The sequence below is a fragment of the Euleptes europaea genome, chromosome 2, assembly GCF_029931775.1.
Source record: "Euleptes europaea isolate rEulEur1 chromosome 2, rEulEur1.hap1, whole genome shotgun sequence".
NCBI classification, from domain to species: Eukaryota; Metazoa; Chordata; class Lepidosauria; order Squamata; family Sphaerodactylidae; genus Euleptes; species Euleptes europaea.
This window is the reverse complement of record NC_079313.1, coordinates 111299827-111326938: the sequence shown is the minus strand read 5'-3', so window position 1 is coordinate 111326938 and position 27112 is coordinate 111299827. Positions and strand designations below refer to the sequence as shown.

The 27112-nt window shown below is 42.8% G+C and overlaps 1 protein-coding gene across 6 annotated transcripts in view; it reads right to left on the bottom strand.

Annotated features, from left to right (window-relative positions):
• The window catches only part of DHX35 (DEAH-box helicase 35), a 44058-nt gene extending 21737 nt beyond the window's left edge, over positions 1 to 22321 (bottom strand). For 3 of the 6 annotated variants that reach the window (XM_056844055.1, XM_056844054.1, XM_056844056.1), the window contains exons 1-12: positions 22246 to 22321; positions 14003 to 14136; positions 13484 to 13576; positions 11092 to 11169; positions 6735 to 6839; positions 6374 to 6435; positions 5632 to 5701; positions 4931 to 4990; positions 4098 to 4210; positions 3653 to 3874; positions 2206 to 2302; positions 279 to 437 (exon numbers count right to left, since the gene is read on the bottom strand). In XM_056844055.1, the coding sequence (XP_056700033.1) occupies positions 279 to 437; positions 2206 to 2302; positions 3653 to 3874; positions 4098 to 4210; positions 4931 to 4990; positions 5632 to 5701; positions 6374 to 6435; positions 6735 to 6839; positions 11092 to 11169; positions 13484 to 13576; positions 14003 to 14136; positions 22246 to 22285 (1233 nt within the window). In that variant the 5' untranslated portion in view covers positions 22286 to 22321. The remainder of the gene's footprint in view (positions 1 to 278; positions 438 to 2205; positions 2303 to 3652; positions 3875 to 4097; positions 4211 to 4930; positions 4991 to 5631; positions 5702 to 6373; positions 6436 to 6734; positions 6840 to 11091; positions 11170 to 13483; positions 13577 to 14002; positions 14137 to 22245) is intronic. The other 3 variants (XM_056844058.1, XM_056844059.1, XM_056844057.1) reach the window with 1 other exon arrangement.
• Between the last annotated feature and the right edge of the window lie 4791 nt (positions 22322 to 27112).

The following is a 27112-nucleotide window of genomic DNA, read 5'->3' as shown; positions in this document are numbered from 1 at the left end:
AATACAAAAATAAAATCATTTCTGTTTGGCAAGCAGCATATTGAGTTACTATTAAGGGAGGGGAGTTATCAACCCTCAGTCGTGAACAGGACTCTTAAGAGTGCTGCCATGGCAAAAACCTGCAAGTAACCTCGAAAACACCGCTGCCAGTAGAATGAGGGAAGATGCGGCTATCCTACTATGTAGGCGTCAAATGAACAAGGCCTCCAACAGTGGCCGCTGTCACCTCCTAACAAGCATGACACCATCTTAACTTGCTTTTATCATGACAGCCTTACCTTTCTGACATTGTGAGACACTCTCTCAAACACCTTCATCTGCTCAGAAGCAGGCAACCCAGCATACATAGGCAATACGCGGAGGTGTTTCTTCATCCCTGTGCGAGCAAAGACCCGAGCCTGTTCTATCAGCATAGAAACAACCGTTTCCACTTCTTCCTATTAAGGTCAAGATAAAACAAGACATATTAAGCTTCAAGAGCACCGGGGGGCGGGGGGAGTTTGAAGCATACTTCTGTAAAACATTTATCAGAAATTGGTAACTTGTCATTAGTTGCCTTTTTCTCAGATTCTTCACCCAAGATCCGAGGCAAATAAGGAGGAACGATCTTCCCCAATACACAGGGTTACATTTCCATCAGATTGAAAATGCTGTTGCACTATTCTTGATTAAAAAACAGCTTAACAATCAGCACCAGAACCCAGATTTAGATACTTGTTTCATTATGAACAATGAGACAGTGAAAGAGGAAACACCAGTCACTCTTAGATCAGGTTGTCTTTCCCAACTTTTATTGTAATAAAAAAAAGCTGCCATGTGACTTCCCCTGCAACAAGACCCAAGTGTCCCAGCAGCTACCGAAAGCTCAATGGATCCCAGTGTGGAGTTCCAGAACTCCTTTTCAGATAACAATGGAAAGAGGAAGTGAGAGTCACGCACCCTTAATGTTACCATTGCTTTATACCATTCGAAGCACCTTTCTTCCTATTACACAGGTGAATTACATTTTCTCCATATCTATAGCTGCAAAAGGAGCGCCACATTTACAACAATTCAAACTCTGATTATTGAAAGGTTCTGGATGTCCCACATTTCAACTAATTAGGATGCATTTCAACTAATTAGGATGTACCTAATTAAATCTCTCCCCCCTCAACCTTTTGTGCAGTAAAATAGTCCATGATGACAGTTTTCTTCCTAAGGGCATTTCTGTACTGGTGTAAATCTGATCATCGGGAAAACTGCAATGCACTTTCAAGCACCACAATCTATACTGCACCCAGTACTGGAGTTGTGCCCTTCTGCACCGCAGAAAGAGGAATGTGAAATGCAAAAAAAATGTGAAATTGGGCCCAGTAAGTAGAGAGCCAGGAATAACTTTGGTGGAGGCCTCTTTAGTGCTTCATCAGTCCCTCTTTATCATGCTGCTGCTTTAATCAATTAAAATGGAAATGAAAGGGCACTTAGCACCAGGACAGACATGCCCAAGGCTGGTAAAGCAACAAGGGTGGAATAGAAAAGACTATGTCTGAAAGAAGCCAAAGAGGAATGTTTTGATTTGCACATTAGAACTGTTCAGTCCTGCCTGAATCAAAATCAACTGATCAAGTTGCTGTTACAACACAGCCATGCTAGAAGTTGGAAAATGTTTACTAATGACTCATCAATAGTTCACAGTGCAATCTAAAGCAGGGTTTAACCGCGTATGACTGCACTGTTACTACCTGTACAATACAAGTCAGATTCACAGTGGTACTTCATATTTTAGCATGATTCTAAACAAGAACAGAGGCCCCCAACTGGTGCCTCGTTGGCTCTCAAACACTCCTAAATTTGTTCTTGTAGGTTATCCGGGCTGTGTGACCATGGTCTTGGTATTTTCTTTCCTGACGTTTCGCCAGCAGCTGTGGCAGGCATCTTCAGAGGAGTAACACTGAAGGACAGTGTTACTCTGAAGATGCCTGCCACAGCTGCTGGCGAAACGTCAGGAAAGAAAATACCAAGACCACGGTCACACAGCCCGGATAACCTACAACAACTGTTGAACTCTGACCGTGAAAGCCTTCGACAATACTCCTAAATTTATTACATAAGCAATGTTTTCAGCTAAACCAAATCAGAGTTCTTGCATGAAGTAAAATTAACACAATATCTTACTTCAGCGTAACAATTTCAATGGGACAGAAATGTTTCTTTTGTATCTACCTGGCCAGTTAAAAATGCCAGTATATCTCCATCACCTTCTGTCTGATGAATTTTCATGACTGTTTCCACAGTTGATTTTACATAGTCTGGAACTGGACTGTTGGAAAAAACATTAACATGATCCATAAGTACAGCAAAGTATGACTTTGTCTTATCGCCAGAAGGAAAACAAAAATAAAATGGTTAGCTTTCCATAGATGCTATGAATCAACTGCATACTTATATCATCCATGATACATGATCACAGAGGTAGACCTGCCACTCACTACTCCTTTGGGAATTCAGAAGCATGTCACTTATTTACATACAAACACAATTATATTTATGAATTTATTTCACAGTAATAGAAACAGGTCCAACAAACAGATTACTTCAGCATATAACAAAGACCTGATTTGTAAACATTCCAGAAGTATTGCTGTTTTATTTATGTTATTGCATTTATGCCTGTAAAGGCATTGTACAAATGCATACTCAAAATGCTTCTCATTATCTCAATATCATACTTTTATAAGTCTGGAATTTGATTCTAAGGGTCTGCACTACCTAAAAGCCTAGAAAGCACAATTTATAGGAGGGTTCTAACATTAAAGCTTTAGATTTAGCATTAACTTTGGCCCAAAACGGGGCATTTTAACTTTAGCATAACTCTGACTATCCTCTGAATCAGACATGAAGGTTAATCACTTAATGACTGCAACATCAAGGGATGATTTGCATGTGTGAGTACACAGATGCAACCCTGCACCAGAACTTTCACGTCAACCTCAAACACAACGCTTCACAAAGGAATCAGGGTCATATATTCAGCTTCAAGTTACAGTAATCAAATGTAGAGGGGAAAAATCAAATTATATCCGTGGATGTGTAAGACAAGCCCTATGTAAACACATTAGAAGCCCCCTTTCAATGTGGGATTCACTAGTATCAACCCACTGCCCCAATATTCCTACCAAGGATTTGGCGTTTCCTTAAGAAATATATATGTATGTATGTGTATGCATATTACATTCAAATAGAAACCATGGAGGTAAAAAAATCAAATCTTCTACTGTATCCATAATATCTAGACAGCCCATAGCAGTATCCATGATATGGAAAACAGGCAACTACATTATTATACTCATATACACATACCTACCAGCTTCCTAGACTACTTCCAGGTGCTAACCTATAAAAGCTCACACCACAATAAATACTAAGCCCTGAAGATTCTACAGAATTGTTTTGTTGTTTTAACTGCCACTCACTAACATTTTCTGAAACATTTTACCACCATCCCTCAATTACGCCTGAAGCAAACAGCAGTTAAGTTACAACAACGGAAAAGATTCACAAACATATGATTATCCACCTATGACACCCACATTTCCTTGCTCAGCACAAGCGCAAAAGCAAGCACTGTGTGTGCAGGGGTAAAAAAACGAGCCCACTTCCGCCATCGGACCTGTCCATCTCCTTTTGTGGAGGAGAGAGGGCACGAAGGTGCTGCCAGGTTTGCCCATATCCCTTCTGTGGAGGGGGAAGGGAAGGACTAAGATTCCAGGGGAGGAAAAGCATGAAGATTCCACCGAGTCCCCGTAGCACTCGTCTGAAGTCTGCTCCAGCTGGCCGGTGCAGAAGGGGACGGGGGAAGGTTCCCGAAGCCCTCCTCCACTGAAGTCCGCGCCTGTTGCTCACAAAATAGGAGAAAGACACATTCAATTGGAAAAAAAACAGATTCAGGTTTACATCCTTAATGTGCTGGTCCCAAAGCCATGTAAGTCAATTGTTTAAAAGAATACCTAAGGTCCACTTAATAATCCCTTCCACCCAGCCTTTTATTAAGTAGCTGGGTATCAAAGATACAAGCTCTTCTAGTCACCACTTACGAGTATTAAACGGGAACAGACCTCTGAATGTAGAAGACATCCACTGGAAAAGTTCGGCCTTCCACGGTAAGGATCATGCTGGTATCTTTGCTCGGGTCACTGGTCTCATTTTGGTTAAAGAAATCCCTAAATTTCTGCAATTAAAAAACAATTAAAAAAGTAAGAATGTATTAAAAATGAAATAAACACCTGCAGAATGTCAAAAATACAAGTAGGATGTCTTTAAAACTTAATGCCTTGGATCCAGCCAGTTGTCAGCAGATATGGATTACCTCCCTTTTGACATATGGAAAGATGATTCCAGAAGTCAGGGGACAAAGAGCCGTATGGGTAGGAGGTTGCAATGAAAGTGGGCAAGGGAACACAAATCATCCCTCCTCCGACCCAATGAAATGTATTTAAAGTCACTCATGGCACACTGCAGGGGATGCAAAATGGTATATTATAGCCCAATCTCAGAAGCTAAACAGGATCGGTACTTGGATGGGAGACCAAGGAAGACTCTGAAGAGAAAGGCAATGGCAAACCACCTCTGCTTCTCACTTGCCTTGAAAACCCAGAGTGGTCACCATAAGTCAACAGTCACTTGACCGCACTTTATGCACATGCATGATACATCGTACACTACTGAATGAGGCAAGAGGAATGAGCAGGAGCTGTACAAAAGCACAGTTGTGATTTTTTGCAACTCTCATTCATTCTAGTGAGGCTTCAACTGACCAAGTTATGTTCTCAGTAGATTGTGCCTCTGCACTTGAGTGGGTAGTTCAGGCTACCCAAATTAGCATTCTGAAAGACTGATTATACAGTAACAGTTACCACAGTCCCATTTTTGCCAGAAACTAAAGCTGTACCTCTGCATCCAGTGTAGCTGATGCTACAATCAGACGAAGATCCCCTCGTTTCTTCTGAACCTGCAAAACACAAGAGGAGAAAAAAAAGTCAGAAATTGCTATAATATGGTCACATGTCAAAAAATGGCATCACACATATGAGAGATGCTAGATTTACATGCATAGAAGGCAATTAATTACACGATCCTGTTTTGTTTTCAGTTCACCTGGAGAATGCTCCACTCAGTACCATTTCATGCATCACAAACCAGCCCAGGGACAATCATTTAGGTACGAAAACACAACCTTCTACAAAGGGGTGTGTTATCCTTGAAAGAATCCCCACAATTAAATTCTTGCTTAGAAACACTAAGTAAGCCTTTGGGCAACTTAACAAAATGCTTCATTAAATACTGTCAGGATCATTTTGTCACAAACAATCAACCAATGTAGTAAGAATCGCTTTGTGTTTTCCAAATGTTATCCATGCCAAAATAGTGCCTATTCCAAAAGCCTTATTCCACTTGGCAAGCCTACTCTGTGGCCACATAACACTCAGAATAGGAAATGGCATACTGTAGGATCTGTCACAATAACTAGCAGCTGGAAAGAGGTTCTGAGCAAATTTCAAGCCCACAGCAGCACGACAAGAGCATTTGATTTCATTCAAGAGGAGCAATTCAATGAATATATGACAAGGGTAATAGGTAGAGAGTTCTAACCTTTTTTAATAAGCCAATGGCAATGTCTGTATACAAGGTCCTTTCATGGGCTTCATCCAACATGATCACACTGAACCAAAAGCAAAAAGAACAATGTTCCATATGAGATGTTAATTAATATTGAAAGTAAAACCTCTTGCAAAACAGCAGATTAGCAACCATAAGCTATCATAAAATAGCCACCATACAGTCAATTATGAATGTATCAAGCAAACAAACCTTCAAAGCTTCAGATTTATGACTCACAAATTTACAATCTCAGAAGCTGCAAAAGCCACAGACCGAAACACTTCAAACATTGCTAATTCAGGTAAGACAAGTAGTGCTAACAGAAGATCAGGAATTATTTAAGTTACGACCTTTCCACAGTTAGGTTTAGGAATTGGGAGCTGGAGAGGGTGTGGACTCAGTGTATCCACATATGTGGTAAGGACTGTCAAACAACCTCTGAGATACACTGGGGTTGGGGGCAACACAGCTGAACTGTAAAACTGTGTATGTTATATTCCAATAGACTTTAGTTAAAATAATACATGATATACAGCCACCACTGACCATGGCCACTTTACAGAGTAAGAAGCAAAAGGACAGATCCTAGTCCCAGAAAGTGTGCAGTTTCAATAATGGAAGATATAAGGAAATAAGGAAGGAAAAGGTAACGAGAGGTGAACAGAAACAAGACAAGTTCACATCATCATCAGTGTTTATATCACAGCACAAAAGCCATCTTCAGCATGTTTACCTGTATCTTGTTAATAGTGGATCAGCCATCATTTCCCTCACCAGCATCCCATCAGTCAGGAACTAAAGCAAAAAATAACAGTCTACTACTTAGTCTGAGGATGTCCCGTGTAAACGAATGCATTGTTTTCAGGTACTTATACGCAGGAGTGCCCCTATTTCAAATGTCAAAGGATCGCCCCACCAACAGATCAGCATTGATTTTCAGTGGTTTGGAGGGGTCTTCCTCCAGCCAGAAAATCTTGAAGGTACTTGTACCATTACAGCATCTTTTTTCTTGGAAAAACAGATTGGACAACTGAACTGATTGAAGGCATTAACAAACCATCATAAGATAAAGGTGTTTTCTTCAAGTGTGTTACCTTAATTCTTGTAGCCTGCGGGTCAGTGCAGTCATCAAACCGTATGCAGTAACCAACTTCATGACCAAGCAGGGCACCCCTCTCCTCAGCTACCCGGCCTGCAATCTAGCAGAAAACATCATTGTATACAGTAAAGACCAAATAAGTTTCTAATTTACTTAGACTGAATATAATGTTGAACTACTCTGGTAGATATTAGGGAAAATAATACAAAAACAAAAAGCTGAACAAATACTTAGTTTTTTACAAGCGTAATTATTACATCTTTCAATCCTCACATGATGGTGTCCAGCTTCTTTTTGGGATGGCTGAAGCTGGAATTTCTCTACTTAAACAGGTCCAGTGATGCCATCTTGGGGTCATTCACATGCCCATCATGTAACACTGCCTTTCTACTCTCTATACACTGGACAAACAGGTCAGAACAAACAAAAAGAATAAAAGGACACATAGCAGACCCTCACCATTCTCAGGGGCTCTGTTCCCAGGATCATTTGTTAATGGCAAAATATGCAAATACCGGGAAAGCAGTAGCAAACAACCAAATTCCCCACAAAAATGTAATCATGCAATTATTATGATGATGGCATGGTGTGAACAAAAACATGCCGCAGTCTACATCACATGATCAGATCACAAAAAAAGTGACATTGTGAGCCACAAATCTCTAAATGGTGAGGGCCCTACTGCAAATCTGACATTAAAAATTGCCACATTCAGAAAACGGTGAAACTAGAAATTTAAATCTTTCAGTGCATTCTATTGCTGGACTAAAAGTCAGTTTTCTTACAAAGGAACTTCAAAGGGAGAATCCAATGTGCAATTACTTAATTAGAATTCATAAACAAATTAAAGACAATGTAATCCTCACCAGCTTAATAGGGACCTGGAATTCCTAGTTCACCATAGGTATTACTGCCTTGCATACCCACCTATTACAGATGTTAATTATTTTAGCTATGCCTATGTAACCTCCCACTGCATCTGCTTTTCTCATTTGATCCTGCACTAGGTTTTACATTTTGCCTATCTCTCAGCATTTGGGAATGTCTCACACCCATTCTGAGGGAACTGATTATTCTTTAAATTGGATTTCATTTTAAACCAGCATCTCTTTGTAACATCCCCCCTCTATCTAACAACAGATGGGAGTGCCTCACATCCACTCCCTGCAAACTGGTTACTCTTTGGAATGAATCTTGTTTTTGAACCAGCCTCTCTTTATAACACTTCCCACCCCACCTGCTCCATATATTAATCCAACTGATGGACTTACCCTCCTATGCATCTGATGAAGTGAGCTCTAGCTTACGCTGGAAGAATTTTTGCCAGTATTTAAAGTTCCACTGGACTCTGGTTTTATTCTGCTGGTACACACTAACATGGCTACCCATCTAGAAGTCTCTGCTTATACAGTGATGCCAGCCTAACTCCAATCTTTGAGAACTCTGCTAGCACAACTGAAGGTTGGAAGTGCCTAAACATATTCAGAAAGCCAAGTGTCAGAACCTGGGCACTTCACTGCAACATGAACCATTCATACAGCAGGCAGGCTGATTACAATAAATGTTTCTATTACTTCTCAGCCATCTGACTTGGGCTGGATGCTAGCTTACTGGATGTTACTGAAGAGTTATTTGCAGCTATGCCAGAATAATTTTATTGGAACTTCATGCTATAGTAACTCCCCAGTATGCTTGAATGTATACCTGGGCTCCTCAAAGGCTCATAAATAATCCCACCACCTCCCATGGCCCACATATGCAATAGCCTGGGGAATGGCTAGAAATAGGAAGAGGGGGATCAAGACTACATGCTTTGATTCCCAGCTATATCAATTTGATTCCAGCTGTGCCACCTGCTGACAATTCATACTTCTTGAAAAATGGGGCTCTGATGAAGCTCAGATGATTGAAGGCAGAGTGTATACTAAAATATGAGTACCTATAAACCGACATTTTTAAAAAATCTTGCCAACCACATCAGCTACCTGTGAAAAATTAACCCTGCAAGAAACATCTCTGCTGTTACTGAGACTCAAGGACAAAGGGTTTAGGTCGACATTTAGAGCAGCCTTGTATTTCAGGTACATAGTCTCAAATCTCTGCTGCTTCTGTTAGATTTCTGATAGGGCAGATGCATACTTTTTGGAAATTTACTATATATTACAACCTTGCTCAACTAGCACTCTTTCAGGGCTTACTCAGACAATCAGTGAATGTACTTTCCAACCACATTCTAGCCTTTCAATTACAATCTCACTAAATCCATATTCTAAAACAGTAATACAGTGATCAGTTCAAACCATAAGAGAAGGGATTAATAGATGTTTAGCCTTGGAAAACAGCTATATCATCATTCACTTCATACAGAAATTATTACAGTAGGTATCCTTCATCTTGGACAGAAGGAATGCACAGCCTTCAAAAACTAAACGTAAAGCAAAGGGTTAAGGAAATAATAATTACTGCAAGATAAAGGAAGCTATCATGCTGGTATACACCTTTTTAAAAAAGAGCTAGATGACTGCTATTCCAAAGCAATAAGTGATAAAGCACTGTCAAAGGATGTGGGGAGTCTCACTGGCTGTGCCCTAAACCCTAAACCATGCCTAAAATCTCTTGTTGACTATTGCGTGTAGTAAATTCTACAGATTGTGGAGGAATGACCCACCACAAAATCATCACAGGGCACCTGGTTGGCCACTGTGTGAGCAGAATGCTGGACTTGATGGGCCTTGGTCTGATCCAGCATGGCTTTTCTTAGGTTCTAATGGCAGGCAGAGTGGGGGACGACAACACTGTTGCTGCCAGCTGCAACATCTAGAAGTAGAAGGCGCCGTCAGGTTGCAACCAACTCATGACAGTGCCATACACAGGGCGTTCCAGGCAAGACGCAAGCAGAGGTAATTTGCCATTGCCTTCCTCTACACAGCAACCCCCATGTTCCTTGTTGGGTCTCCCATCCAAGTGCTGACTGTGGCCAACCTTGCTTAGCTTCCAAGCTCTAGCGAGCTTGGGCTAAGCTGGGCTAATTGGGTTATTCACATCTAAGTAGTACTTTTTCTGCTTTCTTTGTCTCCAGGTATAAACTTGAGCATGGACAGAGGTGCAACTACTTGGGTATGAGCCAAAGGACCCTTGATCCACAGCCCGTGCCCTGTGGCACTGAATGAGCTGGCCCACTGGATTCAAGACCAGCCTAAGTAACTTGGGTTACTTTCTGTTTGATTTATGTAAATTGTATTTTTTTTCTATTGTATTTTCATTGTGTTTTTTATTAACGTTGTGAGCCACTTTGGATCCCCTTCAGGGAGAAAAGCAGTAAATTAATAATTTTGGAGGAAATACCAAGGAGCATTAATAGGTTCATCTAAGATTAGTAGTAAACGACAAGAGACCCTCAATTGCAAGGAGTAACGTACGGCCCAAGACTAGGAGTATCCCTGAGATTTTGTTACTGCTTATTAGAAGAAAAAATAAGCTTCAAACAGAAAAAAAGAAGAAGCTTTTTGCTCTCAAGCTTGCTGAGATGGCTCTGAAAATGAGCAGCTTCATTCTGGTTTGTTTTACAGCCCCAAAATTTTTGAATTCCCACCCCAAGATTTTTGCAGGGATTAGATTTCTCTCATCTGAAAGTAAGTTTTACAACGTTTTACACGTCCGTCAGCGACATAACAGAATCTACCATGGCCATAAAAATGATACAAAAATGATACTTTAGAGCTCACACTTTTGCCTCCAATTAGTGCTCACTGCTGATCAAGCATTTTGCTGCTACTCTACACTGGCAAGCAGCTACAAGCCTCTTATCTTTCCACTGTGCTCAAAGCCAGTCAGTTTCACATGGTCACTGCGTCGGACTTATATTTTGGATTGTGCCAGGCAGACACGAATTAGCTACCTACGCAACTGTTCACATTATAATCGATTCCTCATTCCTCCACCGTGTCAGTTCCTTGGTTTTTCAGGCAACTGTGCTTTCTACAAGATGTTAATACTCAGCTACGAGATGGATACAACAGTGATAAGGAAACCTCCACCAAACCCCATTGCTTGATGCACACAGGACTTTAGAACAAATAACTTAACTAATATCAAGCAAAGAGTTAACAGCAGAAAAATGAGATCTAAGATCCTAGTGTAGATCCTAGTTCAGTCCAAATGTACGATCTGCAAGTCAATGACTGACAGACTCGACATCTCGTGAATTTTACAGGGACTAAAACCCACTTAACTGCACTTATGCTAAAAGTTGATAAAACCCTTTTCCAGATATCTAATATTACAATCATGTTTCAGCCACTGATGCATTCCCCAAAACAATAATCTAGACATTTTGAACTAGAGGCACTCACTGAAACACAGGCAACTCGCCGAGGCTGTGTTATGCCCACAACTCTCCCTTCGGCGGACCACCCGGCTTCCGTTAAATACTGTAACAGAGCAAGGGGAGGGAGGAAGAAAAATATAATTGAAAATAAATTCTTAAACTGAGTCAATCTCTGTTTTAATGGCTTCCTTTTTCTCCATCTTAGCAACAATTAAACAGCCAAATGAAAGCAATAAACCTTTCCTATTTGTCTCTGTAGCCAAACGAAATAGGTCAATATACATTTAACAGTACTAATAAAATCTTGTTTGTAAAATACTCACCTAAACGGGAAAAAAATTTTTTTAACAGACTTACAACTGGCTCAGTCACTATCTCTCAGCCTAGCCTATTTCACAAGGTTGTTATTAAAGATTAAGGGGAAGGGGGGACCATGCACTTAACTCTGAGATTCGTGAAGTTGTTTTTTCTTTTTGTAAATTCCCATTATAACCAAATGCTGTAAAGATTTAATGGCCATTATGTTTGTCCCAGACAATCGTATTTTTCGTTCCATAAGACGCACCTGACCATAAGACGCACCCCCACCCCCAGCTGGCCGTCGGATTGGGGAACGCCGGCTCGCGCCGTCCCGACGCGCCCAGCGGGCTCTGTGTGGCCCGCCTCCCAGCTGGCTGTCGGGGTGGGGAACGGAGGCTCGTGCCATCCCAATGCGCTCAGCTCTGTGCGCCCAGCCCGCCTCCCAGCTGGCCGTTGGGGCGGGGAACGCCAGCTCACCCCGTCCCCACGCGCCCAGCTCTGTGCGCTGTCCCAGCTCTGTCCCCGCCCGCCTCCCAGCGCGCCGTCCCGACGCGCCCAGCTCTCTGCGCCCCGCCCACCTCCCAGCTGGCCGTCGGGGCGGGGAACGCCGGCTCGCGTCGTTCCAGTGCGCCCAGCCAGCTGGCGGGAGGGGCTGGGGTCCCTCCGCCAGGGTCTGGGAGTCCCGGATGGACCGGGCTAGGGTCCATAAGACGCACATTCACTCCATAAGATGCACAGACATTTCCCCTCACTTTTGAGGAGGAAAAAAGTGTGTCTTATGGAGTGAAAAATACGGTATTTGCAAATGCTAATATTAAATAAAATTCAAATTAGTGCCACTGGGGAGAAATTGTGTTTTGCATTTGCATCTCTGCCGTAAACTCTAAAACCATCACTACTATTGCGCTTTGTGGCACAAGATCCAATCAAAACCATTAATTTTAAGCCTCCTGAATTTCAATGGAAGAGAGCTAAGCATGTGCCTAATTCTAAAACCAAGGAGACTTAAGCAAGATTAACATTAGATCAAGCATGGCCGTGGTCTTCTGTAGAGAAATAAATTAACCAAGCAGGGGACCCACAAGGACTTGTAGGGGGCATCTCATTTTCCCCTCCCCTACTCTTTTCTCTTTCTTGAACGCTCCCCCAACCTTTCTCCTTTCCACCCATCAGTCACCCTACTTTTACCTGCCCATCTTAAGCATTGCCTCCTGTCAGCCTCTCCATAGCAAAAGTCTTGTCCAGTTCCACAGAAGCAACCCCTGGGCTGGGTCAAGTTGTGTGGTACTGGCTGGGCCCAGTTGCATAGAGGGGAACCTGCAAGTACTTGCAGCGGGCATCTCATTTTCCATTTCCCTCCTTCTGGCACCTCTCATATCCTCAACTTTTCCCGTTTCTTTCACTCCCTCTCATCTACCAAGCAACCTACCTTTTCTCTGGCCCTCATCTTCATGGATACTTACTTCACATATACCCCATCTCTCTCCCCAATGGGGAACCAAAGCATCATTCTACCTACCTCCATTTTATCCTCACAACAACCCTGCACGTTAGGTTAGGCTGACACCGTGTGACTGGCCCAAAGTCACCCAGTAAGCTTCCACAAAACAGTAGGGATTCGAATTTAGGCATCCCAGATCCCAATCTGAAACTAACCATTTAACTACACTGGGTTTTTTTTGGGGGGGGGGAGTGGTGGCTGGTTTTGAACAGTTGTAAGCATTTTGGCTGGAGAAAGTCATGCAAGTTGCATGGTAGCACACTGCCCATAAGTTGCTGCCAATGAGTCCTTCCTCAAAGGCCAAAAATGCTCTAGAAAGGACCCTGTCGTCTCCCCCACTGCCTTTTACTGACAGAAATCAAGGCTTAGTCTGGCAATATTGCAATTGCTAGCAACAGCCACTGAGGTGATTCATTTTTAAAAAACTACAGGTGCTTTGCTATCATTTGAGGAGGGATTTAACCCCCCTTTTCTTCTTTTTTAAAAAAATCATCATTTTCTTCAGATTTGTAAAAGATCCGTCTTGTCAGTCCATGGCCTCAATCTCTGGATTTAAGTATCCACAGATAGAGCCATGTTAAGAATTGGATATATTGATGATTATTTTCATACTCACTTGAGGAATCTGTGTGCTTTTCCCACATCCTGTTTCACCAACAATTACCAGTGTCTGATAGTTCTCTACCAGGTAAAGGATGTGATTTCTAAGCTGAAAGGGAAAAAAGGATTTAATTGTTATGAATAGGGATTTACAAAAATAAATTTTAATATGTAAATTATGAAGTACATATAGTCAGTGAAAATAATCTGTGAATATTTATGTCACAGCCCAGAACAAAGTTAGGTAACCATAAGACCATTAAAATTCAAGGCATGCTAAGCTCAATGGCAAATTGCAGCACACATGATTTACCTCTAGCGCAAAATTATTATGCACAATAATTCACCATAAATGGAAGGTTTAAAAAAATCATTTTGTCAGAGGATAATAAAAATGTACAATTGATTGTTACTGAAGTATTGTCTACGTTGTAAAGGTTAATTTAAGAGATGAAATTGTTAAAATTTGAGAACCAATATATAAAAGAAAGATAATATGCATAAGTCAGAGCAGATATCAAAAGATAGTTTATACCTTAAAAACTGGTAACTTTTGCCTCTGCTGTTCAATAGAAAAGGAAGCATAGGGATTATAGATGACTGAAACTCCAGAGCTTTCACTAGGACTCTGTCTCTCCTCGGACAGGCTGACCCCTGGTCCTTCTGTGCCTACATGACATGGACACACACAGAAATAAAAAAATTATCATAAAGGATAAGTCGACTTTTTAAAAAAAGTCAAAATAAGTTGCATCCAAAGAACTGCAAATGCGCCATCACTAGCAGATGGGATCCTTCCTGCTTCCTCCCATCTTCTGCAGCCTTCCTATGCCATCTGAAAAATTTGCCGGACCCCTTCTTGCAGAAGAAGAATTTCTTTCATTCATACAAACTCATGCCAGGAACCAATCCAAATAAGGTTGAAGAAATAATTGTATCACAGGTAGATAAAGGTGCTCTTGGTAATTTCAGTGGGGATTCCTGAGAACGTGGATTTTGAGAATACGCAATCTCAGAGAAAAAATTCCGTAAACAAGTAGTAGTGCGCTGTTCTATTACAAACTCTGAATTATATTCAAAGTAAAATTCAAAGTTAGGTTCAGACTGACACAGTCTGAAGCTTATGCTGCAATCCTATCCACAAGAGCAAGGGAGTAAACCCTATTAAAATCAGTGTTTACAGCTGAGTAAATATGCACAAAATCTGGCTGTAAAACTGCAATCCTAACAAGCAGGGTTGTGTGATCAGTGATTGTATATAGGATCCCAATCAATTCAGTACAACTTATTGCAAAGGTCACAGTTAAACCCACATTTAATTCAGTGGACCTCAACCCTATTAAGAACGTATAGGGCCTAAATGTACATATGTCAGAAGAACGGCTTATCTTTTCACAGGGTCACTTAAACACCATACAGAAACTATGTAAAAGTTAAATAAAATTTTAGCCCCAAATCAATTTCATTTAAAAACAAGATACATCATTAAAGTGTTGTGGTTTTGTTGCAGGATACAAAAGAACCATGGACAGCAGCAAGTGCTGAATCATGCAACTGAAATTACAAGGAACAAAAATAAATTCATTATGAATATGCATAATTTGCAGTTTCGTCCTTCAGTAATTCACTGAGATGTCCTTCATTTCATAGGCGTCATGCCAAACAATTGCTGACAACAAGAACAATGGCTCTCTCATCATCCCAGCCTGCAGGTTGACTAAGGCCCAGTAAATACATTTATTGAGCTGATATAAGCAGTAATGCTATTGCATGTATATGGACACATCTTCATACATCACAATTAACGAAGAGTGCCACAAACCCTCAATTACTGGAAAAAAATTGCTTTGGCATTTTGTCAACTTGCATGGAGCATTTTCATCAATATTCATGAGAATACATGGTTATGCATGTGTCATGGTGATTTGCCTACCTATCAAGCTGTTATTACAGAACAGCATTGTTCATTTATTCACAATCATCTCGACATTTTCAAGAATGTAAACATTAGCTCCAGGGCCACAACTGGCTGTATTGACACACGGCTGGGTAGATAAAAGGGATCAGACACAGTCTAAGGTGTTAATTCCCAACGGAGAACCCATCAGTAAGTTTCCTGGTGTCCATTTGCTTCTTGGCTCTTGGGAATAAAACCCAAGGAGTCTTGAATGGAACAGAAAAAGGGAGCTTTAGGTCATTCCCTATCAGCTAATTGACTAGCAAAGCACTGAGCTCATCCTAGGCAGGTGACTTGCCATAGACACAGATTTTCCTATGTTTCTGGGCTTGGTAATCTCTTGCTGTGGTCACACAAGGAAGAAGCCTGACCTTTCTTTGGAAACTGAATAGGACATCTCCCCCCTCCCCAAGCCAATAAGACAATTTCAGCGTTCCTCTGCTTCCTGGGTACAGGAGGTGCCTCAGAACAGCCCAGGTGACATTCTCTCCATCTTCAAGGAGCACCCATTTGAAACTAGCTGCATCCATCATATGAGGACAATAGGCTTGAAACCTCCCAACACTGCATGACTGGCCCTGCTCCCCATGGCAGCCATTCTGTGTTGCTTCCCACAGCCCTTTCCCTGAAGCCAAACATTCCCACAAGTTTAACAAGGTTGGGTCCCTGAGTCTAAAGGCACAGAAGGAATCACCAAATATGGCTGGCTTTATGGGCACATTTTCTATATATTCCACATCTGAGACAAAGATTCCCCATCCATTCCATTTAAGAGTGAGGAGCTTCTTAAACTGTACCATAATTTAAGTCAACCTATACAAATACTTCTGTACAACAACATCCTGTGGAATTTGGGGGAGAGTGGGAAGGCAGTTGCAATAAATTTCTACTCCATCAAGTAGACACAGAATTGGAGTACATATCTCATCCACTGCCCTAATGCACTGTTTAACCTTCAAACGTCTGAAGTCCTCCATGACTTTTTACACATTCAAGTAAGTTTTCACTATAGTTTTAAACACCTCCAACAAATGAGAAACTGTGGAGGCAACAACTCCAAAGAGCTCTTCTTTTATTCTGCATGGTGTGGCATACATAGAACAAAGCAACCCTTTCTCCAATGAACATGAAGGCAGTTTTTTCAAAGAAACTGCTTTGGGCGGGGACAGAGACCTTCAGCCCCCACTGCAAAAACAATATCCATAACTCACCAACTCCAGTGCCTGTACAACACCAAACAGCTCTCCTCACACCAAATGGATCTTATATGGGAGTTGTACGGACTCCAGTAAACATTATTGAGAATACTCACTGAACTGCCATTCCCCATTACTATTACAAAACCTATAGCTTTTCTACAAATTCATTTCCAGAATTACTTCTACAGAAGTGGTGACAGACATGACTTCACTACTGCCTATCTGTCCTCCTCACAATGTCATTATAACTTGGTTCATACTTAGCATTAAGGGAGCAACCTATAGTCCACTGTGCTGATCAGATTGTTAAAGTATAGTACACATGGCTAGGATATCCTGTTACAAATCATATATGCCTATTCTGCAAATGCAACGTTCCTATCAGCAGCTAAGAAAGCACTGGTGAGAGCTGTAATTCAAATTCAAATTACTATAGTAGCCAAGGTCATGTGTCTTTGAATGTTTCATTCACTAAACTGTCTGTAATAAATACAGTGACTGCAGTCTAACGCTGTCAGAAAAAGAGATCAAATTAAATTTACCATCCATAGAGCTAGTATGCCAACGGAAATCTTATTTGAAAAGTACACAACAATCTTCCCAAAGGCAAAACCAAATCCTGTGTAGTCAACAAAGGGTATTGCTAAAAATATTGCTAACAGAGAAAGCAATATGTGAGACCAAATATGCTGGAAAATACTAATATCTAAAAGACTACTGTGCATCTCAGTCATCAGGCTGCTGCTGGATTGGATGCACTGGCATGCTTCCCACAGTGCACTTCCACCAGTGTAAAAGCCACTACATCAGTGGAAGTGATTAAAAAAAAAACTATGGCTTGCTTGTGCAAAGATTACAGTATCCAAAAAATTATTTCCTCTTGTGCAAGACAGAACACGAGCACTTGAATGCTGATTTACTTTTTAAAATAAAGCCTTGTCTACTTACGTGAGGGCTTATTCTCTCCTGAGGCGAAGGGCCTCCTGAGCTGTGGGTTGTTTTCCTCTCCATCCGGGTAGGCAGGACCAAAACTTTGACTTCCTGTCTCCCTTGGCGGGAAAACAGCCTGCAGGAAGCCAGTTACCGTCTAGACTAGCTAATATGCCAGCAACGAGACTAACTCACGAAGAAAGAACATGTGTATAACCTCAATTTGTTTTAAAAACTTCAAAGAACGTGCAGTAAATGTGAGAACCGTATGAAACATTTTAGGACTAAGTGCTTGTTATGTCTTGGATATCAGTTAATTCCCGGGTGGGGCAGGATGCCCTTCGCCTCAGGAGAGAATAAGCCCTCGCGTAAGTAGACAAGGCTTTATTCTCCACTGAGGCAAGGGCATCCTGAGCTGTGGGACTTTATAGAGCTCCCAAAAGGATGGGTAAGAATAATATGTCTGCTACTCAGCTACATTTTGTAAAACTCTGCGTCCGAAGGCTGCCTGGGCTGAGGACCATGTGTTGATCCTGTAGTGTTTCACGAATGCTGAAACAGAGGACCAGGTGGCAGCGCGACAGATTTCCTCAACAGGCGCTTGTTTGTCAAATGCAGCCGTGGTGGCTGCGCTACGGAGTGAATGTGCCGTGATACCCCCCGGTACGGGAGTGCCACTCGCTTTGTAAGCCTCAGAGATGCACTGTTTGAGGGTGTAGTTGATGGCAGGGGCTGACATTCTCTGACCCTTGTTGGGGTTAGCTATTCCTATGAACATGAAGTCCGACTTTCTAATTTCAGCTGTGCGTTTAATGAAGATGCGGATAGCTCTTTTTAAGTCTAAGGTATGCCATGTTGCCTCCTTCGGACCAGAAGGATTGGGGCAGAAGGATGGTAAATTAATTTCCTGATTTCTATGAAAATGTGAATTTATCTTGGGTTGGAAGGTGCGGTCTGGTGTGAGCACCACCTTGTCTTTATGGAAGACGCAGAGGCCTTTGCTAATAGATAGGGCCCTAATCTCAGAAACTCTCCTGGCTGAGGTGATGGCTGTAAGAAAGAGAACTTTCATTCATAAATATTTTAAAGGCACAGTAAGGGCTTTAAGAACGAGATTGAGATTCCAGGATGGGAATCTGTGGATGACAGGAGGCTGAGTGTGTGAAACCCCTTTTAGGAATGCAGATATGTGTCTGAGTTGTGCTGTTGGTACTCCTTCTAAGAACGGAACTACCGTGGCAAATGCTGTGACCTGACGCCTCAAGGTGGAGGAAGACAACTTGAGTCGGACTCCCTCCTGTAAAAATTCCACAATACCTGAATTTCAAGTTGCACAGTTTTTAGGAACATACTTGTACTAAACACACAAACACTTCTATGTGGTCACTTTTATGTTCAAAACCCATGGAAAGTGGTGCCACAGCATGGGAAATGGCACGTATTCGGCGAAACATCAGTAGAGTTAACCTAAAAACTGTGCAACTTGAAATTCAGGTATTCAAATTATAAGTATTTTTCAGAGAGAAACAACAGCATGGATCCCTACCATCCTGAACAGCAAAATTTCAAGCATTCCTCCAGTTTAGGTGGTTTGTCTGCCAGATGAAGAGCCACTTAAATTGGAAGAATGATTGAAATTGTGCTGAACAGAATGGAAGGATACATGCCAGTCACCTAGATGATGCTGCAACTGCTAGTAGAAGTGCTATAAACTATGAAGTCAGGTTCAACCCATCAGAGCAGCCTACATGAAGCAAATACTGGGCAAATTGTATGCTCCACTCCTTTTTTTTTAAAGGGCTCATTAGCAACAGCTGTACTCTGCAACTTTATAATGATGAATCGATACACCAAAAACTATCTGACACATCACGTGCTGGAACTTGCCATACTTTATGCACCACTCCTTTTTGATTTTGTTGTTAGCCAACCAGTGGCAATATGTACATAAGAATGGCGTAGAAAAACTACGTGACAGAACATACTGGGGGCAGGGCACTGTTTGGTTCCATGAGTATTGGTTGACTCCATGGAGCAACCATGGTGTAGTGGTTAAGAGCTGTGGTTTGGAGAGGTGGACTCTGATCTGGAGAACTGGGTTTGATTCCCCACTCCTCCACATGAGCGGCGGACACTAATCTGGTGAACTGGATTGGTTTCCCCACTCATACGCATGAGGCCAGCTGGGTGACCTTGAGCTAGTCTCAGCTCTCAGTCCCACCTACCTCACAGGGTGTCTGTTGTGGGGAGGGGAAGGTGATTGTAGGCCGGTTTGAATCTTCCTTAAATGGTAGAGAAAGTCGGCATATAAAAACCAACGTCGTCTTCTTCTTATAATGGAGCAACCAACTTCCCATGTTATGTCTTTACTTCTATTTTTACCAGTTGTGAAGGATGCAGTAGATTTTGGGGGGGTAGATTTTGTTTGATTTGAAAAAAATACTTTTATTGAGTTTGTCTGAACAATTAGTCTTATTAACGTAACTAATATTTACCAATAAGCAGTGCCGTGAGTGTCCCAAGAAAATATGAAAACAAATATACCATGCTTCATATCGCACATTTATAGGTAAACAGCAACTATATTTATGTATGTGGGACAGAATTTTTTTCATGGAAAAATAAAACAACCCACGAACAAGTGACATATAAACTATGGAGGAGTTCAGAAACCCGTGCTATATAAATATGCTACACAAGGAAGCAATGTGTGAAGCTACCACATGATTTATATTATGTGTATCAAACTTGAATACTGTCCATTAGCTTAAGTAAATTTCACAAGATGGTTTCAACAACAATTTACCTCCAAAGACAAACACACTAGATAGTAACGGCCATTATTTGGAACTACATTAACATGGAGGAAGTCCAGACCTAGAAAAGACCAATGATTTGAATTTTAATAAAGTATAAGCCTATTAAATGTCATGCTCCATACAGAAAGACAGTGCTCTAATTAACCTTCACGGTAGAGCAGTCACCTCAAGAGAATAATGCAGATTTTACAGAGATGGCAAGCAAAATGCTTAGTATTGCAAAAAGACTGCTACCTCCACATTAAGTACTCATTGCCTTACAAGCTGCAGTGGGAACAATATCTGATTTCGCCAGAGAAGAGAATTTTGACCTTTTTGTTCTTTCAGTCAAATGCACCAGTTCCTTCACGGTTTCCAGATGCCCTCTTTTTAACATAATGTCCTTTAATTCAGACCTCCACAATTTTATATTTTTACTTGATACAAACAAATGTAGTATGCAATTTATTCAAGCTGTAGTGCTAGCAGGTCAGTCAAAATCGGTTTTGTTCTCTTTTTACAAGGAAAAATAGCAAATCCAGCCCTAACTACAACTGAACTACATGTAACAGTTCACTATCCCATATTCCCTAGAGGAATACACCCAAGAATATGCACATCCATTTCCCCCCATATCCGAGCACATTTTCTCCTCCTTTCGTGTTAGGATAGAAATATGAATAGAAACATGATAAGCATATTTGGGATAACAACCCGATCCTATACAAGTCAATTTCCAAGAAAAGCCCAATGTGTTCAACAGAACTTACTGGCTGCCAGGTGTGCTTCGAATTATTACCTTAACAGCCCCTCCAACTAGCAAATATTATAAACTCACAGTGGGTAGCCGTGTTAGTCTGTCTGCAGTAGTAGAAAAGGGCAAGAGTCCAGTAGCACCTTAAAGACTAACAAAAAAATTTTCTGGCAGGGTATGAGCTTTCGTGAGCCACAGCTCACTTCTTCAGATACTTTGTTGTATCGGTTTCTCTCCCGTGCCCTGCAAAGGGCGCTTGTGGGCAGTGAGCTGTGGCTCACGAAAGCTCATACCTGCCAGAAAATATTTTTGTTAGTCTTTAAGGTGCTACTGGACTCTTGCTCTTTTCTACTACTGTATCTGAAGAAGTGAGCTGTGGCTCACGAAAGCTCATACCCTGCCAGAAAATATTTTTGTTAGTCTTTAAGGTGCTACTGCACTCTTGCTCTTTTCTACTATCTGAAGAAGTGAGCTGCGGCTCACGAAAGCTCACACCCAGCCAGAAAATATTTTTGTTAGTCTTTAAGGTGCTCCTGGACTCTTGCCCTTTTCTACTATTATAAACTCAGTCAGCTACACTGAGCTGCCCTCAGCGATGAAGCCATCAGGAAGGTCGATTAATAACGAAATAACAGCAGCGCCCGCTGTTTTCAGCTCCCGCCTCAAAGAGGAACACGCACTGAACGGAGAAAAGTGAAGGTGCTCTTGACCATGTGCAGAGCGCTTCCCACCCTGGGCAGACGATTTCAGAGAAGGGGAAGGTTTTCAAGGGGCGGAAACGCATGCGTCCGATCCCGGCTGAAACAGGGACTAAAGGAGGCTAAAGCGACCCCGCGTTTTCGCCCAACGAGGGTCTAAGCAGGACCGAGGACCTGCACACGCATCCCCAACAAAAAGGAATCACAGGCTGAGGAGGGAGAATGAAGGTCGGGGGGGGGGGGGATCACTGCCCACAAGCGCCCTTTGCAAGCTTCTCTCCTCTGACACCTTCCCTGCCTGACGGACCCCGCCCCCCCCACGTCCCTTCAGCAGAACGAAACGCCACAGCCAATGCACGAAGGAGCTCTCTGGGGCCTTCCGGCCACCCTTCGTCACCCCCCTGCCTCCAGCTTCCCGCACCCCCGTCCCCCCGGTCCTTACCGGGTTTCCAAAACTTCATCGGACCCACGGGCGCCGCCATCTTGGGGTGAAAGGTCGAGAGGAAGCGAAAGAGCCCCCCCCTCCCGAGCGCGACGACGACGCACGTGACGCCAGAGCGGGGAGTCTGTGATTGGCCGGCGGTTGCCATGGTTCCGTTTTCCCCGGGCTTGCGGGTGTCGCTCGCCCCGACCTCGCCTCGTGCCAAGGGCGAAGCTGCCGGCTTAGGAACGGCGACACGGTGGCCTTGTTGCGCCATGGAAGCAAACCGGTGGCTTACAACATAGAAACTTAAAACGCTGTAAGTTAGTGAGGCAGCAAGGTAGACTTCCCCTGACTATGGAAGATCCACTGGTTTTGCAATTTGCAGTCATCTCTTTTCCTTTCTGTACAATGTATTGAAATGTATTAGGACAGCAAGGGAATAGCTTGTCTCTGGGCAGGGTATCTCTGTGTGTCTTGTGTGCTAAGGAATTGGGGCAAGAGTCACGGAGGGTTGCAGTGAACCATAACAAGACCTGGGGGAAACCGTGACTACTGCCGCCTCCATGTCTGTAGTGCTATCAGCTTTACCCTGAATGTTGATGGGTTGTCCTATCTTGAATTTGGATAAATATCCCTTCCTCAGTATGATCGGGGCTCAGAGATTTCTGCCATTAGGGCCTCTGGGTCGCAGCTGCCAGAATAAACCGTTTTCTTGAAATAACGGTCCGGGTCTCTATTTCCCCCACGAACCCCTGTTTACCGCTACATTAGTATAATTAAAATCCAGTGTTAAAGACCCAGCAAGAGCATAAAAAAAACATAAAACACCAAATAGGAAGTGGGGATCGCATGCAGATGTAGGGTTGTTTTAACCTGTTTTATCTCGTTGGTGTTGTTTGGTTTGTTTTTTAAAAAACGGATCCTTAAACTTTGAACTGAGGCTTGATTGAGTCAAAAATAACACAGCAATAGGCCAGGATTCAACAGCACTCCCAAGCTATAGACCTAGGGTTGCCAACCTCCAGGTGCTAGCTGGAACGTCTCCTGCTATTACAACTGATTTCCAGGGCACAGAGATCAGTTCCCCTGGAGAAAATGGCCACTTTGGCAATTGGACTCTATGGCAATGAAGTCCCTCCCCAAACCCCGCCCTCCTCAGGCTCCACCCCTAAAACTTCCCACCAATGGCGAAGAGGGACTTGGCAACCTTATATGGACCTGCTCCTTCGGGGGGAGTGCAACCCTCTCCAAGACAGGCTGACTTCTCAGTCCTCAAGCAACTTTGTAATTGACCAACAGCACCTCAGTCTTGTCTGGACTGAGCTTCAGTTTGTTGGCCCTCATCCATCCCATTACCTTCTCCACAGACGTACTGAAACAGCAGTTAAGGAGAAAGGGCTGGTGTCATCTGTATGTTGGTGGCACCTTACTCCAAATCTGCTGATCTCTCCTAGGTTTCATGTAGATGTTAAACAGCATGAGGGACAAGATGCATCTCTGCATGACCCCATAGAATAAATGCCATGGGGTCTGAGCAACTGCTCCCCAGCATCAGCAGCACCTTCTGGAATTGCACAGTTAAGAGCAGAAATGCCAAAGGACTCCTGCTCCCAAGCCAGCCAGCCAGCTGGCTTGAATCCAGACTGAAACAAGTTTCTTCCTAGACAGTATGAAGCTATGTAGCCACCATCCACCCAAGCTACTTGCCCCCCCCCCCCCAAAAAAAAAGAAGAGAGGGAAGGGGCTGTGGCTCAGTGGTACAGCATCTGCTTGGCATACAGAAGGTCCCAAGTTCAATCCCTGGCATCTCCAGTTAAAGGGACTAGGCAAGTAGGTGATGTGAAAGACCTCTGCCTGAGACCCTGGAGAGCTGCTGCCAGTCTGAGTAGACAATACTGACTTTGATGGACCAAGGGTCTTGATTCAGTATAAGGCAGCTTCATGTGTTCAAGAACTGTTAGCCACTGAGTAGTAGTTATTTAGATCTTTTGGGTCTAGGGATGCCTTCTTGAGGATGTCTCACAACTGCCTCTTTCTAGGCACGTAGAACTACACCTTCCCACGGAGAGGCATTCACAACCTGCTGGACCCATTCGACCAACCTAGCCCAGCTTGGTACCAGCAGCCTCAAAGGATGGGCTGAGTCAAGTCATTGTGGGCCACTCACTTCTAAGCAGCTTTCTGACTTCATCGGGCCTTACCAAATGAAAGTCACTTGTACAACTGGGACCAGAATGCACTCCAATGACATCCTGAGACTGAACAGTGTAGAATCTAATTGTGGGTGTGAGTAATTTTATCCACAAAATACATCAGAAAAGAATCACAGCCAGTGCCGGATTTACGTATAAGCTAAAAAAGCTATAGCTTAGGGCCCCACTCTCTTGGGGCTCCCCAAAAAATTTAAAAGAAAAAAAACTGGATGTACATTTCCAAAATATAAGATAAAAAACAAATAAAATAAAACCTACATACAGCAACAGTGTTTTGTGTTGTGTAGGCTCCTATGATGTAAGTAATGGGCCCCGCCTGCTAGCCTGCTCCCTAAAATATCACTGGTTTGCTCATTTCTATATATAGGGTGCCTACATTCTGCATAAATTACCATATAGCATATATTCAACACAAAAACAGTGACAATTTGTTGTTGACAAAGGACAGCTGGACATATAAAGGGCCCCATTACCTTCAATAGCTTAGGGCCTCATCAAACCTAAATCCGGCCCTGATCACAGCAAGCCAGTTCTACCTACTCAGATTTTAAAAAAAAGCTGCTCACAACCCAGAAATCTCCACTGGATAGCAATGAGTGGGTGCAGAGGCATGGAAAAGTGACCTATCTAATCCTATACTTACACAAGAAGAGCCCTAAGATTTCTATAACCACCACAGAGTGGGCATGATAGTGTGTCCTCGCTTGGTTGCATTCACTTTGAGTTGCCCTCCTCTTGTACCTACCCAACCACTTCAATAGCCCCAACCTCCTTGGTAAACCAAGGAGCATTCTGGGCTCTGCAGGAGAAAATAAGGCACTCTAGAGCAATCATGACCACAGCCCAGGTCATCTTTACATTCCACAGATGGATGAGTGCTGTAGCAAGAATACCAACCCTGCTGACTGGAAAATCTCCAAGAGACAACAGCAAACCACCCAGATATGTCAACCGCCTGAAGTGAACCATCCTAGCTGGACCCCACCTGTGTGAAGGTTCTGGGTGTCCCTAAGTCTAACCCTCACCAGGGAATGGTTTTTCCATGACAAAGGCCGAGTGGGAAATTCTTCCATTACTAAGCCATACAGTGTGTCCCCAGAGAATACCAAATCAAGTGTATGTCTTGCTATATGTACAGGGATCCAAATGTTCTGGGCCAGCTCCTTGATTGTCATGGTGGCCATGAGGTCCTGTCAGGGCAGCCTTGGCATGAATGTGGAAGTCACCAAGGACAACAAACCCCAGGATCCTCAGCAGCAATCCAAGACGGCTCCTTCAGCTCAGACAGGCAGCCTGTTGGGCCACAGGGTGGGCAGTGTAGTGAAAGGATAAAGGAGAGGGCAATAAAAATCCTAATAGAAGTCCCAGGAAGGGGAAAAGACAGGTTTATGGTTGTCTATGAATTAACCAAACTGAAACTAAATCTCAGCTCAATTTACATTTGGTCAAGCTTTCAGAGATGCCAAGGCAGATCAGTTTTAATTTCCTTCTTTGGCTCCTCAACCATCTTATCCAAACTTTTGACAGTCTGAGCGAAAACTTTTAAGCCTGCACCACAAATTTTTATTGGGTTGGAAAATTCCACAGGCTGCAAGAGACTCTATATAACTTTTAGCATGGACTGGAGTTCTGTGTCAAGACTCTGATCATGAACAGGCCTAAAGACGATAACTTCTTGTACCCGTTCCTCAGAAATCTTCTTGTGTAAATATAGGATTAGCTAGCAACGTACCTTTGATTCTTATGCCTGTAACTCTTTCTATTGATTTGTTCCCAGTTAGCTGTGCTTTCTGGGTTTTTACATGTAGTTATTCGAGTTCATTTTGTTGATGATCTTTGAGTATAAACTGACGGCATCTCCCACGTTAGCCAGGTTGCTTTGCTTTATGCTGACCAAGTGCTTGAGTGCTGCATAAGGCAGCTCTGATGGACACAAATGAAGAGAAAAAGGAGGTAGGAGGGAAGAGAGTCCACAGGTCTCCATCTCTCTTCCTCTCATGTGCACACATACAGACCACACTCCTGATGGTTCAAAAGAGCCAGGTGAAAGCATAACAAAGGGGAGGGCTTCTCCTCATGGTGGCAGCTTAACTACCAGCAGACCAACCTCAGGAAAAATGTGGGGTGGGGGGGCTGGGAAGAAAAAAGGTTTAAAAACACAACCAGTCTCCCTTGATGCTTGACAAACCTCGATGCAGGGAGGTTGTTGGGCCCAGTGGGCAGATGTGACAAAGCAACAGGTGAAGGCCACGGAGACTTTATAGACTACAGCCACGTGTCCTCCCAGCCACTGAGCCTAGTCTGGTGCTATATCAGGAAACCAGGGTGGGACAAAGTTGGGAGTTTCCTCAGCTATTGAGGATTGAGAACTACATTTGCTATAGTGAAGTTTGTTTTAAGTTGCTTTATTTTTGTAAACCACTTGAAACAGGCCGTACAGTTTTAAAGTAAATAAAATTAAAATCAGTTCCTGTTTTCGCTGACTTGGAGAGAAGTAACTGAATGTTTGCAGAGGTTAGAGCTAGGTGCAGTTGGACTGGCCCAAAATCATCTATGATGGAGTGTATTCATGTATTCAGTGGGGCTCACTCTCAGGAGACTATTCTTAGGATTGCAACCAGAGTAATCATGTGTGTGTTACGTGCTGTCAAGTCGCTTCCAATCTATGGCGA